Source organism: Ranitomeya variabilis, chromosome 2 (assembly GCF_051348905.1).
Source record: "Ranitomeya variabilis isolate aRanVar5 chromosome 2, aRanVar5.hap1, whole genome shotgun sequence".
NCBI lineage: Eukaryota > Metazoa > Chordata > Amphibia > Anura > Dendrobatidae > Ranitomeya > Ranitomeya variabilis.
The window spans coordinates 171,083,984-171,102,441 of record NC_135233.1 but is presented as its reverse complement, the minus strand read 5'-3'; the positions used below and the strand labels follow the sequence as shown (position 1 = coordinate 171,102,441).

At 42.2% G+C, this 18,458-nt stretch overlaps 1 protein-coding gene across 2 annotated transcripts in view; it reads left to right on the top strand.

Moving 5' to 3' along the window:
- LOC143804767 (protein Mis18-alpha-like) overlaps positions 1–18,458 on the top strand; it is an 83,381-nt gene that overhangs the window by 37,822 nt on the left and 27,101 nt on the right. The window contains exons 3-4 of one of the 2 annotated variants that reach the window (XM_077283166.1): positions 9,335–9,457; positions 15,979–16,069. In XM_077283166.1, coding sequence (XP_077139281.1) covers positions 9,335–9,457; positions 15,979–16,069 — 214 coding nt within the window. Of the gene's footprint in view, positions 1–9,334; positions 9,458–15,978; positions 16,204–18,458 lie in introns of both variants that reach the window. The other variant, XM_077283164.1, reaches the window with a different exon arrangement.

Genomic DNA, 18,458 nt, shown 5'->3' with positions numbered 1-18,458 from the left:
ATTTGTAAGCCAAAACCATGAGTGGAACAATTAGAGGAAAAGTATAATAGAAACATATGCACCACTTCTGCATTTATCACCCACTCCTGGTTTTAACTTACAAATACTGATGGAAAATACTGACCAAATACTGCTAGTGTGACGGCAGCCTTAACCGCGTCGACTTGACACTGTGTGTAGGTAAGGCTTCTTTCACACTAGCGTCGGGCTCGGCCCGTCGCTGTGCGTCGGGCCGACGTTCCCGACGCTAGCGTTGTCTCCGCCGCACAACGGGGGCAGCGGATGCATTTTTCCAGCGCATCCGCTGCCCCATTGTGAGGTGCGGGGAGGTGGGGGCGGAGTTCCGGCCGCGCATGCGCGGTCGGAAAAAGCGGACCGTTGTGAGCAAAAAAACGTTACATGTAGCGTTTTTTGCTCCCGACGGTCCGCCACTGCACGACGCATCCGTCGCACGACGGGTGCGACGTGTGGCAATCCGTCACAATGCGTCGCTTCATGTTAATGGTGAAAAAACGCATCCTGCAAACACTTTTGCAGGATGCGTTTTTTCGGCAAAACGACGCATTGTGACGGAATGCAGTTAACGCTAGTGTGAAAGTAGCCTTACTGTTCACAATTCTGCTAACAGGTTCCCTTTAATGACCAGGCGAATTTTTACCATTCTGACCACTGTCACTTTATGAGGTAGTAACTCTGGAACGCTTCAACGGATCACCGTGATTCTCAGATTCGTTTTTCATGAAATATTGTACTTCATGATAGTCTTTGGTATATCTTGTGTTTATTTGTGGGAAAAAAAAGGAAATTTGGTGAAAATGTTGCAATTTTCCAACTTTGAATTTTCATGCCCTTAAATCACAGTCATATTGCACAAAATAGTTAATAAATAACACTCCCCACGTGTCTACTTTATATCAGCACAATTTTGGAACCAATTTTTTTTTTGTTAGGAATATATAAGGGTTAAAAGTTGACCTGCTGGGTTTTTTATTTTTTCCACTGACAAAGTTTACAAAATCATTTTTTTATTTTTTTTTAGGGACCACATCACATTTGAAGTCGCTTTGAGGTGTCTATATGATAGAAAACACCCAAAAGTGACACCATTCTAAAAACTGCATCCCTCATGGTTATCAAAACCACAATCAAGAAGTTTATTAACCTTTAAGGTGCTTCACAGGAGTTTTTGTAATGTGGAAAAAATGAACATTCAACTTTTTTTTCACACAAACTTTTTTTTTAGATTCAATTTGTTTATTTTGACAAGGGTAATAGGAAGAAATTGGACCCCAAAATATGTTGTGTAATTTCTTTGCAGCATGCCAATACCCCATATGAGGGAGAAAACCATTGTTGTGTGCCCAGCAGAGCTCAGAAGGGAAGGAGCACCATTTGACTATTTGAATGCAAAATTTCCTGGAACAATTGGTGGACGCCATGTCGCATTTGGAGAGCCTCTGATGTGCCTAAACAGTGGAAATCCCCCACAAGTGACTCCATTTTGGAAACTCAAAATCTGATCTAGATGTGTGGTGAGCACATTGAACCCCCAGGTGCTTCACAGAAGTTTATAATGTTGAGCCATAAAGAAGAAATCAAATTTTCTCCACAAATGTTTTAGCCCAAAATATTGCATTTTCATAAGGGCAACAGGAGAAATTGCACCATACAAATTCTTGTGCAATTTCTCCTGAGTACGCCAATAGCCAATATGAGGGAGAAAACTGTTTGTGCGCAAGGCAGGGCTCGGAAGGGAAGGAGCGCCATTTGACTTTTTGAGTGTAAAGTTTCCTGTTATTATTAGCGGATGTCATGTCCTGTTTGGAGAACCCCTGATGTGCCTAAACAGTGGAAACTAGACCTCCCCCCAAGGAATGTATTTAGATGCATGGTGAGCACCTTGAACCCCCCCAATAATGTTGAGCCGTGAAAATATAAAATCACATTTTCCTCACAAAAAAAAGTTTTTAGCCCCAAGCTTTTAATTTTTCTAAGGGCTACTAATAATTTTTTTTTTTTTTTAACAACAAACTGAGGTCTATTTTTTTTTTTTCCTGGATTCTCCAATATCCTGAATGTAATTTGGGAAATATTTTTCAGGCACAGTGCAAAGCTCAGAAGGCAAGGAGCGCCGGATTTTACTGTTATGGTTTGTAGGTGCCATGACTCACTGGTAGAGCCCATGAGGTGCCAGAACAGCAGAACCCCCCCATAAGTGACCCCAAGTACTGCTGCCATTTTGCTGGATGTAAAATTTTTTTTTTCTCAGACTACAAATTATATGCATATGTACTTAATATAACAATTACCGTATATACTCGAGTATAAGCCGACCCCCCTAATTTTGCCACAAAAAACTGGGAAAACTTAATGACTCGATTATAAGCCTAGGGTGGGAAATGCAGCAGCTACCGGTAAATTTCAAAAGTAAAAATAGATACCAATAAAAGTAAAATTAATTGAGACATCAGTAGGTTAAGTGTTTTTGACTATGGGAGGTGAAGCTGCATATTCATTACTGTAATGAGCTGTACCATGTGACCGCTCAGTAAAGGAAGAAGCTGAGGCACCGGGAGAACCAGGTACGTGCAGGGACCGCGCCAGGAGCAGGTGAGTATAATTAGACAGCCCCCGTTCCCCCTCGCCTGCCGACCCCTGGGTATGACTCGAGTATAAGCCGAGAGGGGGACTTACAGCCCCAAAAAATTGGCTGAAAATCTCGGCTTATACTCGAGTATATACGATATATTCAATCTTGACAAAAATTGCTCATATACACTACCTTTCAAAAGGGTCACCCAGACAATTGTGTTTTTCCATGAAAACTCATACTTTTATTAATCAAATGAGTTGCCAAATGAATTGAAAATCTAGTCCAGAGATTGACAAGGTTCGAAAAAAAGATTTTTATTTGAAATAATAATTTTCTCCTTCAAACTTTGCTTTAGTCAAAGAATGCTCCCTTTGCAGCAATTACAGCATTGCAGACCTTTGGCATTCTAGCAGTTAATTTGCTGAGGTAATCTGGAGAAATTTCACCCCATGCTTCCAGAAGCCTCTCCCACAAGTTGGTTTGGCTTGATGGGCACTTTTTGCGTACCATACGGTCACGCTGCTCCCACAACAGCTCAATGGGGTTGAGATCTGGTGACTGCGCTGGCCACTCCATTACAGATAGAATACCAGCTGCCTGCTTCTTCCCTAAATAGTTCTTGCATAATTTGGAGTTGTGCTTTGGGTCATTGTCCTGTTGGATGAAATTGGCCCCACTCAAGTGCTGTCCACAGGGTATGGCATGGCTTTGCAAAATGGAGTGATAGTCTTCCTTATTCAAAATCCCTTTTACCTTGTACAAATCTCCCACTTTACCAGCACCAAAGCAAACCCAAACCATCACATTACCTCCACCATGCTTGACAGATGGCGTTAGGCACTATTCCAGCATCTTTTCAGTTGTTCTGCATCTCACCAATGTTCTGTGTGATCCAAACTCCACAGACTTGGATTCGTCTATCTATAACACTTTTTTCAATCTTCATCTGTCCAATGTCTCTGTTCTTTTGCCCATATTAATCTTTTCCTTTTATTAGCCAGTCTCATATATATGGCTTTTTCTTTGCCACTCTGCCCTGAAGGCCAGCATCCCGGAGTCGCCTCTTCACTGTAGACGTTGACACTGGCGTTTTGCGTGTACTATTTAATGAAGCTGCCAGTTGAGGACCTGTGATGCGTCGATTTCTCAAACTACAGACTCTAATGTACTTGTCTTGTTGCTCAGTTGTGCAGCGGGGCCTCCCACTTCTCTTTCTACTCTGGTTAGAGCCTGTTTGTGCTCTCCTCTGAAGGGAGTAGTACACACTGCTGTAGGAAATCTTCAGTTTCTTGGCAACTTCTCGCATGGAATAGCCTTCATTTCTAAGAACAAGAATAGACTGTCGAGTTTCACATGAAAGTTCTTTTTTTCTGGCCAGAGTTTTTTTTGAGTGTATTTCTGAATCATTTAGGGTATGTGCACACGTTGCGGATTTTGTTGCAGATCCGCAGCGTTTCTGCAGCTGTGGGTCTGCAGCAGTTTCCCATGAGTTTACAGTTCAATGTAAACCTATGGGAAACCGAAAATGCTGTGCACATGCTGCGGAAAAAACCGCGCGGGAAAGCAGCGGTTTACAATCCGTAGCATGTCACTTCTTTGTGCGGAATCGCGGCGATTCTGCACACATAGGAATGCATTGATCCGCTTACTTCCCGCATGGGGCTATGCCCACCATGCGGGAAGTAAGCGGATCATGTGCGGATGGTACCCGGGGTGGAGGAGAGACTTTCCTCCAGGCCCTGGGGACCATATTTGTGTAAAAAAAAAAAAGAATTAAAATAAAAAATGATGATATACTCACCTCTCAGCGCTGCACGTGGCCGTCCGGTCGCAGGGTTGCTATGCGAGCAGGACCTGCGATGACGTCGCGGTCACCTGACCGTGACGTCACAAAGGTCCTTCTCGCATAGCATCTTTGGAACCGGACCTCCGCGTGCAGCACCGAGGAGATCGGGACGTCGGAGGGTGAGTATAACCATTTTTGTTATTTTTAACATTACTATTGATGCTGCATATGCAGCATCAATAGTAAAACAAGTGCAGGAGTAAACCCGCAGCGGAAACCGCAAGACAAACCGCGATAAATCTGCAGGGATAACCGCAGCGGTTTTGCCCCGCAGATTTATCAAATCTGCTGCGGGAGAACCCGCAGAGGACCCTTCCTACGTGTGCACATAGCCTTAATGTTGGCTTCATTGGAAAAAACTGTGCTTTTCTTTCAAAAATAAGGAAATTTCTAAGTGACCCTAAACTTTTGAACGGTAGTGTATTTAATTAGTGATTAGCAGGATGTTTCTGAATAGTCTGTACGCATATATTAATGAAATTCTATATGGTTTGTATAACAATGATTTGAAAATATGGAGACCATTCAGGAAATGCATAAAGTCCAGATATACTATATTGAAATTTGCCTTGATAGCGTTCACAACAATTAAACAATAGCATATAATAGAAAATCAAATGATAAGACACATGGTAAATGAAGTACAGGAATGATTAAATATATACTCCTAAAGAACATGTGTTAATGAATCAGACAACTTGTAAATAGCTGTTTAGAAAAGAAAAAACAATAAAAATTATACATATAACAAACAGGTCAATGAAATATAATAAACACCAAATAGTGTAATATAAAGTGACAAATGCTCTGAGGTAGTGGAAATAAGAATAAAATGCCTGTACAAAGAAGAAATGCTGTCAATGATAAACATACCCACTCAAAGCACGGTGCCCAGCGCGCGTTTCGTCACAGCTTTTACCAGGGAACTGTAAGATACGGGGAAGTAAGATATTTAAACAGGAGACAACCAATCAGGTGAGAAGGATTTTATTAAGTTGTAGCAGCTGATCCTCGGTGCTTGAGTGTGACCATTCATGATATTGTCCCACATCCTGTCCTGACCCAGGGAACCAGTCTCAATGGCACGCGGCAACCCGGGAGGACGTGATGTAGGTCTGCATTCCAACAATAATGTATACAGTATGTAAAATAGGGTGCGGGTCACGGAAGACTCAGTGACCTGTCATAAGCCCATACAGATGAAAACCCTAAGCAGAGCACCACATAAAACCCCACCCACAGTACTGCCCCGGAGCGTGAGAATCTTAACTGAAAACTGCAAATACAGATTAATCAACCACAAGATGTTTCTCATCAACCCAGGTATTATTGTAATCAGTATAATGGCGCCAACCTGACAGTGCATGTAGTTTACTTGGCAAAATCATGATGACCGGTTTGCTTTAAGGTGCACATGAAAAATGAGTATTCAGAATCCCTTGAAAACAAAAAGATAAGGTGGTTTAAATGTTAAAAGATTGATCCTTCCCTCACCAACATCACCTGGTGTCTGGAGACCCCATACCCATCACATAGTATTCTGGAAATCGGTGAATGCAGATGCTTTTTGTGTCCAATGTATATGGGAACATTTACTGTCCATTCAAGGCAGAAACGACTGCTGTTTTCAGGAGGGTTCAGCTCCCCCCCTCCTTTATGCAGTCTTCATATTATTTCCTTGTATAACCCCTTAATTTGAGTATTGTAGACCCACTTCCTTCCCATTTGTCTAGGCTCTCCGGCCCCCAACCTGTCTCCTAGCACTAGCATTCTCCTTTAGGTCTCACTATCACTACTTAGCCTTCCTCTTCTGGTTGGCTTCTTTTGCACTCTCCTCTCTGGTCTCTTCTCTTCATTGGGAACTTGGCTCCTTCAAGAAGATATTGTCATTCCACAAGGCCCCATTTTTATGGCTAAGTGTCCAGTCACCATTGGCATAATTTAGCTCTGCTGGAGTAGAATCCAGAGGGATGATTTCTTGTTCTAAAAGAATTTTGCAAGAGAACTGCTCATACACAAGTTATAAAGTCATCCACTTCAACAAAGAACTGTCTGTCCACATCAGAAAGGTGCTGGGCTGGAGCAGTGGAAAAACAAAACTTGAGTTTCTTGGCATGCTTGAACTGCTGACTGACCAATTTCAGGAATTGGTGCCCTACTGAGTTAGGGCTGTCAGTGGAGCAACCACTTAGTTTATTAAAAGAAAAAAAAAGTTTTATCAGTTATAATTGGCAAAGCCAAGGAATCTTTGGAGAGCCTTGAAACTGATTGGCTGTGGCCAATCCAATATGGTGGAAGCTTTCTCTGTGTCCATACGAAGACGTCCAGAAGAGATGATGTAGCCGAGAAATGGCAATTCTTGCCACTCAAATAGATAGTTCTCCACCCTGGCATATAGGTGGTTTTAATCAAGGTCTCGTTAGAATGGAAAGGATATGAAGGCAATTTGAGTCCAAGTCTCTGAAAAGGATTAGGATATTGTTCAGATAGACTAAGATATACTGAAACAGAACATCACAAAAGATGTCATTCACAAAGTGTTAGAACACAGCTTGTGCATTCCACAGTCCGAAAAGCATCACTAGATATTCATAGTGACCCTGCAGAATGAGTAAATACTACCCTATGTTATTTATATGTATTATTACTTTTTACTTATTTACTTGCTAGAATATATTTGCTCATTTTGTTTTTTGTTATGTTAGAGTCAAATCTTCAATTTGAACAACATGGTTTTACCATAGAAAAGGACCCTTAGCTCTATTGGTTCCAGGGAAAAGGATTGTTTGGTCTTTTGTCAGTCATGAGACCCTGCTCCTGTTACAAGCAGGAGATACAGAGCAAGCCTTCCTTCAAACTCCATTCTTCTGGCACCCTCAGTCATCAAGACAAGATACTGGCAGGACCTTGTCTCTCTGATGGGCAGCCCTTACTTGAGTCTACTGGGAAAAGGAAAAAGCATCTTTTTAGGGAGGTAGTCTGCACTGGCTACAGCATCAAATTTACCAGCATTCTTGCTTCCAGTGTTATGAAGTCATAAGCTTTCACCCATTATGCCTCTTATGCAAAGTTTTTTATTCTTCTGCCAAGAAGGCATAGATATTTGCCTTCAAGGGTCTGTCTTCAGCCTTGTTTTTGTTCTTGGTCCTCATCAGAGCTTTCGTGTGTCGACCATGTAGTGTGCTCACCATTGCAGAAGATCTAACTCTGCATTTTACCTTGGAAGGTAGTTCGCCGCTACACCATTTTGATGGTATCTGAAGTAGTTGCCCTGTCTTTTTTCTCAGCTTTGCGTCATCGGACTTCTTTTTTTCAAACATGTAAGGAGGTCTAGTCTTCCCTTCAAACTTTTCTCGAATTTTTTAGGTACATTTATTTGCTATCCGAAAAATTGGCTTGTTTTTCAGCCTGGTTCTCATTTAATGGGTCATTTTGGCTTGAGTTCAATTTTTTTTGTGGCATAAAGTAACACATGTAGTGGTGTGTGTGTATTGTGACAGTCACTGGTAAAGTGCTGGAGGGAAGCTATATTTCACTGCGCTTAGTGGCGTCAGTGATATAAAAAACAAAGATTTTCATCCATCACACTAGATGCTGTCAGAGGTTAACAGCTAATTTGTATAATGGGCTAGGTTTTATGTGGATATCTATAAAGTGGGTGGGAGGATGTCCACCTTATCTCCTCTCCAAGGTGTGGTCTGGAGCTTAAGTAGCTGGCCTCTAGAGGCAGTAAGAGTTCAGTGTCTGAAGAGGAAACGCACAAGAAGTGGTTGTGTTGGAATCAAACTAAATCATGTGTCTTTTGCTAATGGATAGCAGGAGGAACACACCCCCCTCTCAAAAAGGACTGTGCTTTGTGCTACCATCTTGTTTTGTTTTTCTGTTTTGCATTGAGGGCTATTTGTTCTACTAAACATTGGTTTATGCTGCCTATAATTACCCAAAGGAAGTTCTTAACCCCTTTCCAACATTTGCAGTAATGCTACATCTACGCACTCTGGACTTTATTGACACAGGACGTATTATTACTGCATTGCGATCTTGTGCGCTCGATTGCCGCTGGGTGTCAGCTGATTCTGACAGCTGACACCCAGCACTAAGTGCCAGGAGCGGTCCCGCACAGTTCCTGACACTTTAACCACTTAATTGTATGTTCTCCCCGTGTTTGCGTGGGTTTCCTCCAGGTTCTCCGGTTTCCTCCCATATTCCAAAGACATACTGATAGGGAATCTAGATTGTGAGCCCCATCGGGGACAGTGAGGATAATGTGTGAAAACTGTAAAGCGCTGAGGAATATGTTAGCGCTATAGAAAAAGAAAGATTATTATTATTAAATGCTACAATTGAAGGCGATCACAGCATTCCAGGAGCAGGCAGAGGGATGACAGCCCCTCTGCCTTTGAATCGGAGACCCCGTGGCGTGATGCGGTGTCCCGATCATTGCCATGGTGACCCGATGTCGTCATGATGACATCGGGGTCACCAGAGCTAGTAAAGTTGCTTAATCATGCTCCGAGCATGATCAGCAACTTTCTGTCAGTGCAGAGCTGAGAGTTTGCATAGCATAGGGATGCTACTGCATCTCCATGCTATACAATGATCAGCCTGCAAAAATGATAGTCCCATAGTGAGAAAGAGGGGGGGAAAAAAGGTAATAGTGATGAGCGAGTATGCTCGTTGCTCGGGTGGTCTCAGAGTATTTGTGAGTGCTCGGAGATTTAGTTTTCGTTGCCGCAGCTGCATGATTTACAACTGCTAGACAGGCTGAATACATGTGAGGAATGGCTGTTTGTTAAAGGGCGTAAAAGATCCAGTTCTTCTTTCTATAACATCATATATCTAATTTAATTGGAGTGCAAAGTTTATCATAGATTTTTGTCTTTCTTCTTCCACAGTGCTGTGCACTCTCTGTTCTGTAAAGGCTGTTCTGCAGGTATTGGAGTTCTATATGCAGCGACGCCGAGACAGCTGGACTACAAGCGTGGATTGTTCAGCTTGAATAAACGTGCGATGACTTGGTAAGGTATCCTATTTTTCCATAACTTGAGCATTGCATTGGGTCGATCCTCCTAAAATTCCAGAGGGTACCTTACACCTGGTATTGTGGAGACATTGTGAAATGGCCCACACAACATGCCCTGTTTATTACCTTCAGATCTATTCTATAAGCACATCAGAAGTGTTGATGATTTTCTGTACCCCCATGTTTTGCGAGAGTTAGGTTTTCTTCCTTGACATAATTGAGCAGAATTGTGGATGAGGACTTAAATCACATATAGAATGATCTGCTTGTAAAAGTTTCTGTTACTAAAAATCAGTTTAATCTGAATGGATTGTTTCTGCAGCATATGCAGCCACAGCCGCAAAGATTTAGGACCCAATTTGAGCTGTATGTATGTAACACTTATCAGAGAAAATAATAAGAAAATCCCCTTCCCATCATGTGATGCACATTACGTTGTTGTGTGCCTGTGTTTACAGGGGGCTCAGTCAATTTCTTGCTTATTAGCTGGAGAAATCACAAAGCCATTAATTACAAGCAAGCTTCTTTTAATGCATTCCTCACAGTATAACAAAAGACCACTGCTTTTATGAAGCCTCTGCATCGTTACCTGGGCCCATCCCGTGCTATACGAGTCTTCAGTGTCATGGTTTGTGTTTTTTGTTTCCATTAACGCACCATGATTTATCAGTCATCGGCAGATGTTGGTAAATTACTGCATTTTTCAGACTGTAATACCCCCCCCCCCCCCCTCCAACCAGGTTGAGACAAGCAGAAAATGGGGAGAAATTTCTCACAAATTGCAGCTTTCCTGGAAGTTTAAGAAATTGGACAGGTAAATTAACTAGCGCCCTCTGCATGAATATTACTTAAGCAGCCATGACTAAAAATCTTAAGAAAATGCTCGATATGTTTTGGTGCTGAATTAGGATGTCTAAAGGGATTGTCCAATACCTATAATATCCTTTTATTCATATCCAATGTTAAGCCCTAACCATCTTTGCAATTCGCTTTATTGTAAAATTTTACTATTCTCTCTATACTGCTAATCCCTGCGTGTGTTTGTTTTTTCCATTATTCCTGTGACTTTTTTTTTTTTCAAGGGTAGTCTCAAACAGGACATCTCAAGACATATCAATGGCCTCCAGTCAGTCCTCCCAAAGCTTTTCTCTCTTGACCCAACCCCAACACAGGATGTCATCACGTGCTGTGTTGCGGTCCCTTACCACTCCTCCTGTCACCACCATCCCATGATGACGTCCTGCTTCATGATAGAGCAGTGACTGCAGCTTCTGCCTCTGCCACCCGCATCTTAAGTGGCTGTCATCTTAGTCCCTGCTTCTGACACCGCCGCCTCTTTTCCTGAAACAAATTGATATCAGGAGGCAGTGACACCAGCACCACCCTCTTATAATTTGTTTCAGGGGGATAGATGCTGTGGTGGTGCTGCACTACTGTCACTCACCCTGATTCTATCACTGCTCCCTATTGACAATTTGATTTAGAGGAAAGACAGCGTTGTCAGAAGCAGGTACTCTGACAGCAGCCATTCTGACAGCAGCCATTCTGACAGCAGCCATTGAAGATGCAGGGACCGAAGCTGCAGTGTCTTCTCTAACACCCCCTATGAAACAGGGTGTCATCAGGGGATGACTGTGACAGTAGCTGTGTTAAGTGACCGTATCACCTCCTTCTGATCATGTCCCGTGTCAGGTTTGGTAATGGCTATGGGAAAGTGAATGCAAGGCCATCCTCCGGTGATGTGACGTTTGAGACTCCCCTCAAATGAAACATCACAGGAAGTAAAGAGGAGAGGGTGGGGGAAGACACATATAGGGAGTAGTGATGAGCGAATATACTCGTTACTCGAGATTTCTCGAGCACGCTCGGGTGACCTCCGAGTATTTTTTATATGCTTTTAGTTTTAGTGCGATTTAGTTTTCCTCACCTCAGCTGAATGATTTACATCTCTTAGCTAGCTTGATTACATGTGGGGATTCCCTAGCAACCAGGCAACCCCCACATGTACTCAGCCTGGCTAGTAGCTGTAAATCATTCAGCTGCGGTGATGAAAACTAAATCTCCGAGCACAAAAAAATACTCGGAGGACACCCGAGCGTGCTCGAGAAATCTCGAGTAACGAGTATATTCGCTCATCACGAATAGGGAGAATAGTCATAAATTTTATAGTAAAGTTAGTTAAAAAAAAATAATAAATAGTTGGGGTGTAAAGATATGCATTTGTAAAGAGCATTATAGGTATTGGACAACCCCTTTAATGGACAGGTGCAGGAGAGCTAAGTTTGTCAGTTGGAACAAACTTTGTAAACTTGGATTAACTTCTATCCTTGCTGACATTCCATGATATAAAACAGACTAGATACAGCTTGGCAAGTTGGGAAATAGTTGGTTACTTGAAATATTAATGAGGATTGATGCATCTAAAACAAATAGTACACTTACTAAATTTAACTATTTTAAACTTTTGCTGTATTTATATGCTGACTTGATGGCTGTTCTACTTCTTGAGGGAGCAATCTACCAGTGGCCATAAAATCCCATCCATGTGAACGCATGACTGCTTTGTTTATAGGGACTTGTGCTGACCTGCTAATCAGTGTCTTGTACCACCAACAAACCTCATACCATCATCCAGCCTCCGCAACTTGCTGCAATGGATTACTTGAGCAGTGTTAATTAATGACATTCCTGAAGCATTGTGCACATGATCCGGAAATTTCTATCCTTATTGGCAGCGTTTTATTTTCGGCAGCATGTCCATTCTTTTTGCGGATCTGCAGCAATTCTGCACCCATTGACTTACATTGAGTCAGTCAAATCCGCTGCAAAAATGCAGGTGTAAAAATGTTTGCGTATTTGCTGCAGATTTGTAGCCAAAAACGCTGCGAATCGTCAAAGGGAAATGATGTCAGAAGGAGGATGTGTGTGTGGGCGGAAAATGTGTGAGTGTGTGTTTCCCCAGGCGTGGTCGGATGGGACTACTACTCCCATCAGGCTACGTCTTTTGTCACATATAACAGAAACCGCATGAGCCGATGATGGGAGAATAGTCTCATCAGCCTGTGTTCAATTGTAATGAAAACATTTACTTAATTACATACATATTAACATACTCACCGAACACCTAATCCCGAATGCCTGCGTCTCCTGCAAACAATCAAAAATAATAAACAACATATACTCCCTGTCTGCCATAGTCCATTTAATATTGAGTGTCTCACCCGGCCGCCAGCGATACTCTGAGAGGAGGTAATCGCTCCCGCAGTGTATCACTGAGACTCCGTGAGAGTTCACCGGAGTTCATCAGTTGATCAGCTCTTGTGCTCTCACGTACGGCACCGCTGTGTTGAAAAGTTCTCACACAGCGGTAGTGCTCTAAGTGAGGGCACTGGAGCTAATGAACTCCAGTGAACTCTCGTGGCAGCTCAGTGATACACTGACAGGATTTAACCGCTCCCGCAGCGTATCGCCAAAGGCCGGGCAGAGCAGTCACATCTCCCGATGTGACTGTTCTACACTTGAGATTGCTGTGGGACACTCGGTATTAAATGGACTACGTCAGACTGGATAGTATATGTTGGTTTATTATTTTTTGATTGTTTGCAGGAGACAAGGGCGTCGGGGATTAGGCGTTCAGTAATTATGGTAAATTTAGATTCAATAAAGGAGTCTGTGATTATGTCAAATAAAGGACTTTATTCTGGCTGTGTGTTTATTTACCATGTAACTATAGGATTAGTAATGATAGGTGTCTTATAGACGCCTCTCCATTACTAACCTGTGGGCTTGATGTCACCTGACGATGCAAAGGTGACATCAACCCCACAAATATGAACCCTACTTGCCACCGCTACAGGGCAAGTGTGAAGGTCAAGGCTAAGTGCCAGAATTGGCGCATCTATAAGATGCGCCATTTCTGGGGCGGCTGAGAGCTGATGTTTTCAGTCTGGGAGGATGCCAATATCCATGGCCCCTTCCCAGGCTATTAATATCAGCCCGCAGCTGTCTACCTAGCCTTTGCTGATTCGACTTTATAGGGGGACCTCATGTCAATTTTTTTTCTGGGGTTCCCCTGTAAACTAGCCAGTAAAAGCTAAGCAAACAGCTGTGAGCTGACATTAATAGCCTGGGAATCTTTGGCTATTGACTCCTTCACAGAATATTAACATCTGCCCTCAGCCGTTGGCTTTCTCCTCTGCTGGTTATGAAAATTATGTCGGAGCCCACGCAATTATTTATTTTTTGAAAAATAAACCTAATACATTTCACTCAGATTTCTGACAGTTGCTTTTTATTCGGACTCCCATGACCGCACCACGAGAGAGGGGATCTGCCCTTCAGGAACAGGAAACCTACAGATACAAAAGGGCAGCACCTCTCCCACGTATCAGATCTCACCTTTGGGTTAAGGGTGCTGCAGGCTATAGTCCATTCCTAGGGTAGCTTACATCTCCGTAAACCTATTGTGGTGCTGTCATGGGAGTCCGAATAAACACTTAAGTTACTTACCATTTTTCGGAGGCCCATGACAGCACCCTTAGTTCCCTCCATATTGATGTGGGGGTTGCACTTCCTAGGATAAATAAAAAAAAAAAAATTTCACGTGTGATATCTGGTTTACAGTTAAAATAGAATATTGTATATAAAGTTTATATATATGTGCCATTAACGGCGGTAGTCCTCTCAGGCTCTGAAATACAACTGATACGTGGGAGAGGTGCCGCCCTTTTGTATCTGCAGGTTTCCTGTTCCTGAAGGGCGGATCCCCTCTCTCGTGGTGCTGTCATGGGCCTCCGAAAAATGCCGTTACCGGTAAGGAACTTAAGGCTTTTGTTACAGCATACGTAGGTTAATTAAGTTAATTCTCCTACATAGGGTGGGGTGTGTGAGTGTGTGCATAATACTAATGAGGGTATCTGGCTCCGCAAGATAAATAGACACGCTGCTGTCCAGAAAGACACGACGCATGTCTGTCTCCGTGGGCGATCTACGGGCGTCTGTATATGCATAGTGAGCGTCCAACCTGCAGCTTTTACTGACGGTGTGCACCTACCCTAATAGTCAGGTTTTTACTGGGAACTGGAATCCTCCTTTTCTCTGTTCCTATGGACATACAAGCTTAGTTATTTCCATGCTCCTGGATTATCAGAACCATATTGAATGAGCTGGTTATGGGTTTTTTTTTCTGCTGTCCTGTTTTAATTGCTTAAGTCCATTCATAGATAATAAAGTTACGGTAATTATTATTTTAATGGTCAAAAAGGAGAGAAGCTGATTTGCACCTGAATCTATACTGTCATAGTGCACAATTTATCAAATCAGTGGGTTTCATTAATTCCTTTGGCTTTGTCACTCAGAAGCATGACAATTGACAGTAGTTGGAGCGGTATATTGAGCATATTATTAATCATGTCAAGGACTCAACTCCAAAGCTTAGTTTGTTTTTCGAACTGACAAGTTCACCATATATGCCAAGTGTCACCCACAGAGTTGCAATTTCTGAAACGTTTCAGTATATTCTGTAAAGTAGCTTAGGAACATAGTAAATTCATTGTAACTAGAGTTTATATCAGGGACATTTGAGTGCTAGCGTTGAGCGGATCAAATTGCGGGACTCTGGCCAAGTCATTGGTACCTGGCGAATAGACGAGAGGCCCATGAACCTCTTACCTTTTGACATCCCTGGTGCAGCTTTTGATTAGCTTGGACTGGCACAACCTCATTTGTATGACGTGACTGACAAACAGATAACATCGCGCCAGCCGTGACAAATCAAAGGCCATGCCAGGGACACTGGAAGATAATAGATTTAACTGCTTCCCATCTAGCTGCCAGGTACTACTAACTTGGACACTGGACGAGAGTACCGCAAATCGATATTCTCATCTCTAGTGACTGCCTATGAATAATGACAAAGAAATAATGGAATTGTTCTGACACTGCATGAGCCGTATCACTCTCCCATTTCTCTGATATCGCTATTTTTATTTGAGAGTACTGAGAGTTAAATATTGAGCAAAGTAATGAAATGACTGATTGAGAATTCATTTTTACACATCAATTAACATTAAGATGGGCTAGGATTTTGAAGTGGTCTGGGAAGGGTTCCATTAAAGTGATGAATTTTGGAGTATATGAAAAGTTTCTTGAAGTGGGAGAGAACATTTGTCTTTAAGGGTTTCCAGTGGTAAAACAAAGGCGTTTGAGCAGAAATTATGTAGACTAAGTAGTTGTCTTTCCATCATTGAAATGATCTATGCTCTAAACGTGAAATGGACTCGGCATGGGTGAGAGTGACTTAGAGTTTGAATTGAAAGGTAAAATGAGAGTTCTTTAAAATTTGTATTGGAAGAGTACCTGTTGCCCATAGACCACTAGAAGTATAAGGATGGGTTAACCGTGCTGACTCAAGGGACATCCAACGATGTACTGTAGAATAATCATTCTATGGCAGTTATCAAATCATCTGATTGCACTAATTGGTAATTACGAAAATAACAATTGTCTGTCTTCCAGTTACAGTTTTAATAACACAACGAAACAAAGAGTGCCTCAAGAGCAAGCTAACCATCCAACTGTATCCTATATGGACACACAACTGAAAAAGGTACAAGTGGAAACTTCACAATGTAGCGCAGCTAGCAATTATACGATTAATGGAACTATGAGTGATGCTATAATAATCGTGGAGACCTGCAGGGAATTTCACTTCAAATGGGGAACCCTTCTTCATGGCAATAGGTATTTTATGACTTTAGGCTGGCGTAATGTTAGGAGCTTCGCAGCTTCTGTAATGAAAACTCCAACAGAAACCTGACATGACCCCATTTTAACCTTTTAGTAACCAAGCTATTTTGACTTTAATGACCAGGCCAAATTTTAGAAATCTGAACTGTGTCACTTTATGGAGTAATAACACTGGAGTGCCTTAATATATCTGAGTGATTCTGGGATTGGATACTAAATTTGTTCGATATGACTTGTGTTTATTTGTGAAAATATATTGCAATTTTTGGCAACAAATATGAAGAAAAATCGCACTTTTCAAACGTTCAATCTTTAACCACTTTACCACCCGAAATGTATCCATACTTCCCTGGGACGTATGGAAACGTCCCGGTGATTTTGTGCACACGCCATCGCCACTGGGTTTCAGCTGATTCTGACAACTGACTCCGGGCACTTAAACACCTTAAATGCTGCGATGGAACTCAATTGCAGCATTTCAGGAGCAGGCAGAGGGAATAAAGCCCTTCTGCCTTGGATCAGTCATCGCTGGGTCCCGATCGTTGCCATGGTGAACCCGGGTCACCAGAGCTAGCAAAGTTGCTTGATCATGCTCAGAGCATGATCAGCAACTTTGTCAGTGCAGCACTGACAGTTTGCATTATCATAGGGATGCTGGCACTGGAACAAGACGCTTCGAGGGAGGGAAGGAAGGCAAGTATAAATTTTTATTTTTTTTAAATGTTTTTCTGAAGGGGCCATGCATACTTGTACGGGGTGGGGGGTCCTGCATACCAGGATAGGGAAGTTCGGGGCCATGCACACTAGTATTGGGATGAGAGGGGCCATGCATACCAGGATAAGGATGAGGGAGCAACGCATGCCAGGATAGGGATGAGGGGTCCATGCATACCAGGATGGGGATGAGGGGTCCATATATATCAGGGTAGGAGATATGAAATACAGAATTGACCACACTTTTTGATTCAATTTTTTTTTTTTATTTTCTCCGATAAAACATAGCTGCGTCTCATGGTCCGAAAATTACGGTACTTGGGGTATCAATGTAATTGTACTGGCTTGAAGAATAAAGCTGCCTTATCAATTTTACCACACGAGAGACGACATAAAAGGAACTCCAAAAAAACAATTAACGAATTGCTGGTTTTTGTTCATTCTGCCTCCCAAAAATCGGAATAGAAAGCGATTAAAAAAGATAAGTCATGTGTCTGAAGATGGTACCAATAAAAACGTCTACTCATCCCGCCAAAAACAAGCCCTCAAATGACTCTGTGGGCCGAAATATGGTAAAAGTATAGCTCTCAAAATGTGGCAACAAAGTGATTTTTTTTTAGCGTGTGACAGCAGCCAAACATAAAAAAAAATTTATTGCTGTAATTGCACTTTCCCGAAGAATAAAGTCACCATATCACTTAGACCACACAAGGAACAATGTTTAAATAAAAAAAAAAAAAAAAAAACACAATTCTTCACCTGCTGTTGATTTCTTAATTCTGCCTCCCAATTCTGTGCTCTGCATTGAGGGCTTACACCAGGGTTTCCGTTTTAATCCCTGAAATATGTGATTAAGATGGAACCCCATCTGAGGATTCCCTATAATGAGGCAGATGGAGGAACTGTGGAAGCCATAGCACCTGTGATCTGGCAGTGTCCATCTTTTTAGGATTGCATAAAAGTGCTGTCAGCCACAGTTTTGTGCACTTCTGAAAAAGACACCGCTGAACAGAGGCCAGACGGAATCCAGAGTAACTCTGCTGCCTCATTATAGTGAATTGATCTCTCAGGATTTCAGCTGTCACGTCACTCAGAGATTTAGATGGAAACCCCAAAGTGTTCAGTGTAGAGCGCCAGATAAACGTGATCCCAAACATTATGTAAAATGTTCCCAATTGTTGGCCTAATGCATATTGATCTGTATGTATTGCAACAACTATTGTTTGTTTAATATGATGTGATTTATATATCTGCATGCATATTGTTCACATGTCAACAAAGTTAAAAAAAAAAAAAAAAAAAAGGAGTCCTCATTTACAGACAGGATGTTCCTCCTTCCCCTTCCCTGTGAGCACATTCTTATGTGTGGAACTGAAACTGAAAGTCACTGCAGATCTCTCTCTCAGAAACCAGATTGATCCTGTTCTCATGTTGTATGCTGAATGTTCTTAGTTCTTAATAAATGAACATTCTCTGTTGCTCGTTGTGGACATCACGCTGATTAACCCGCTGCTAACAGGTTATGGGCCCAGAAG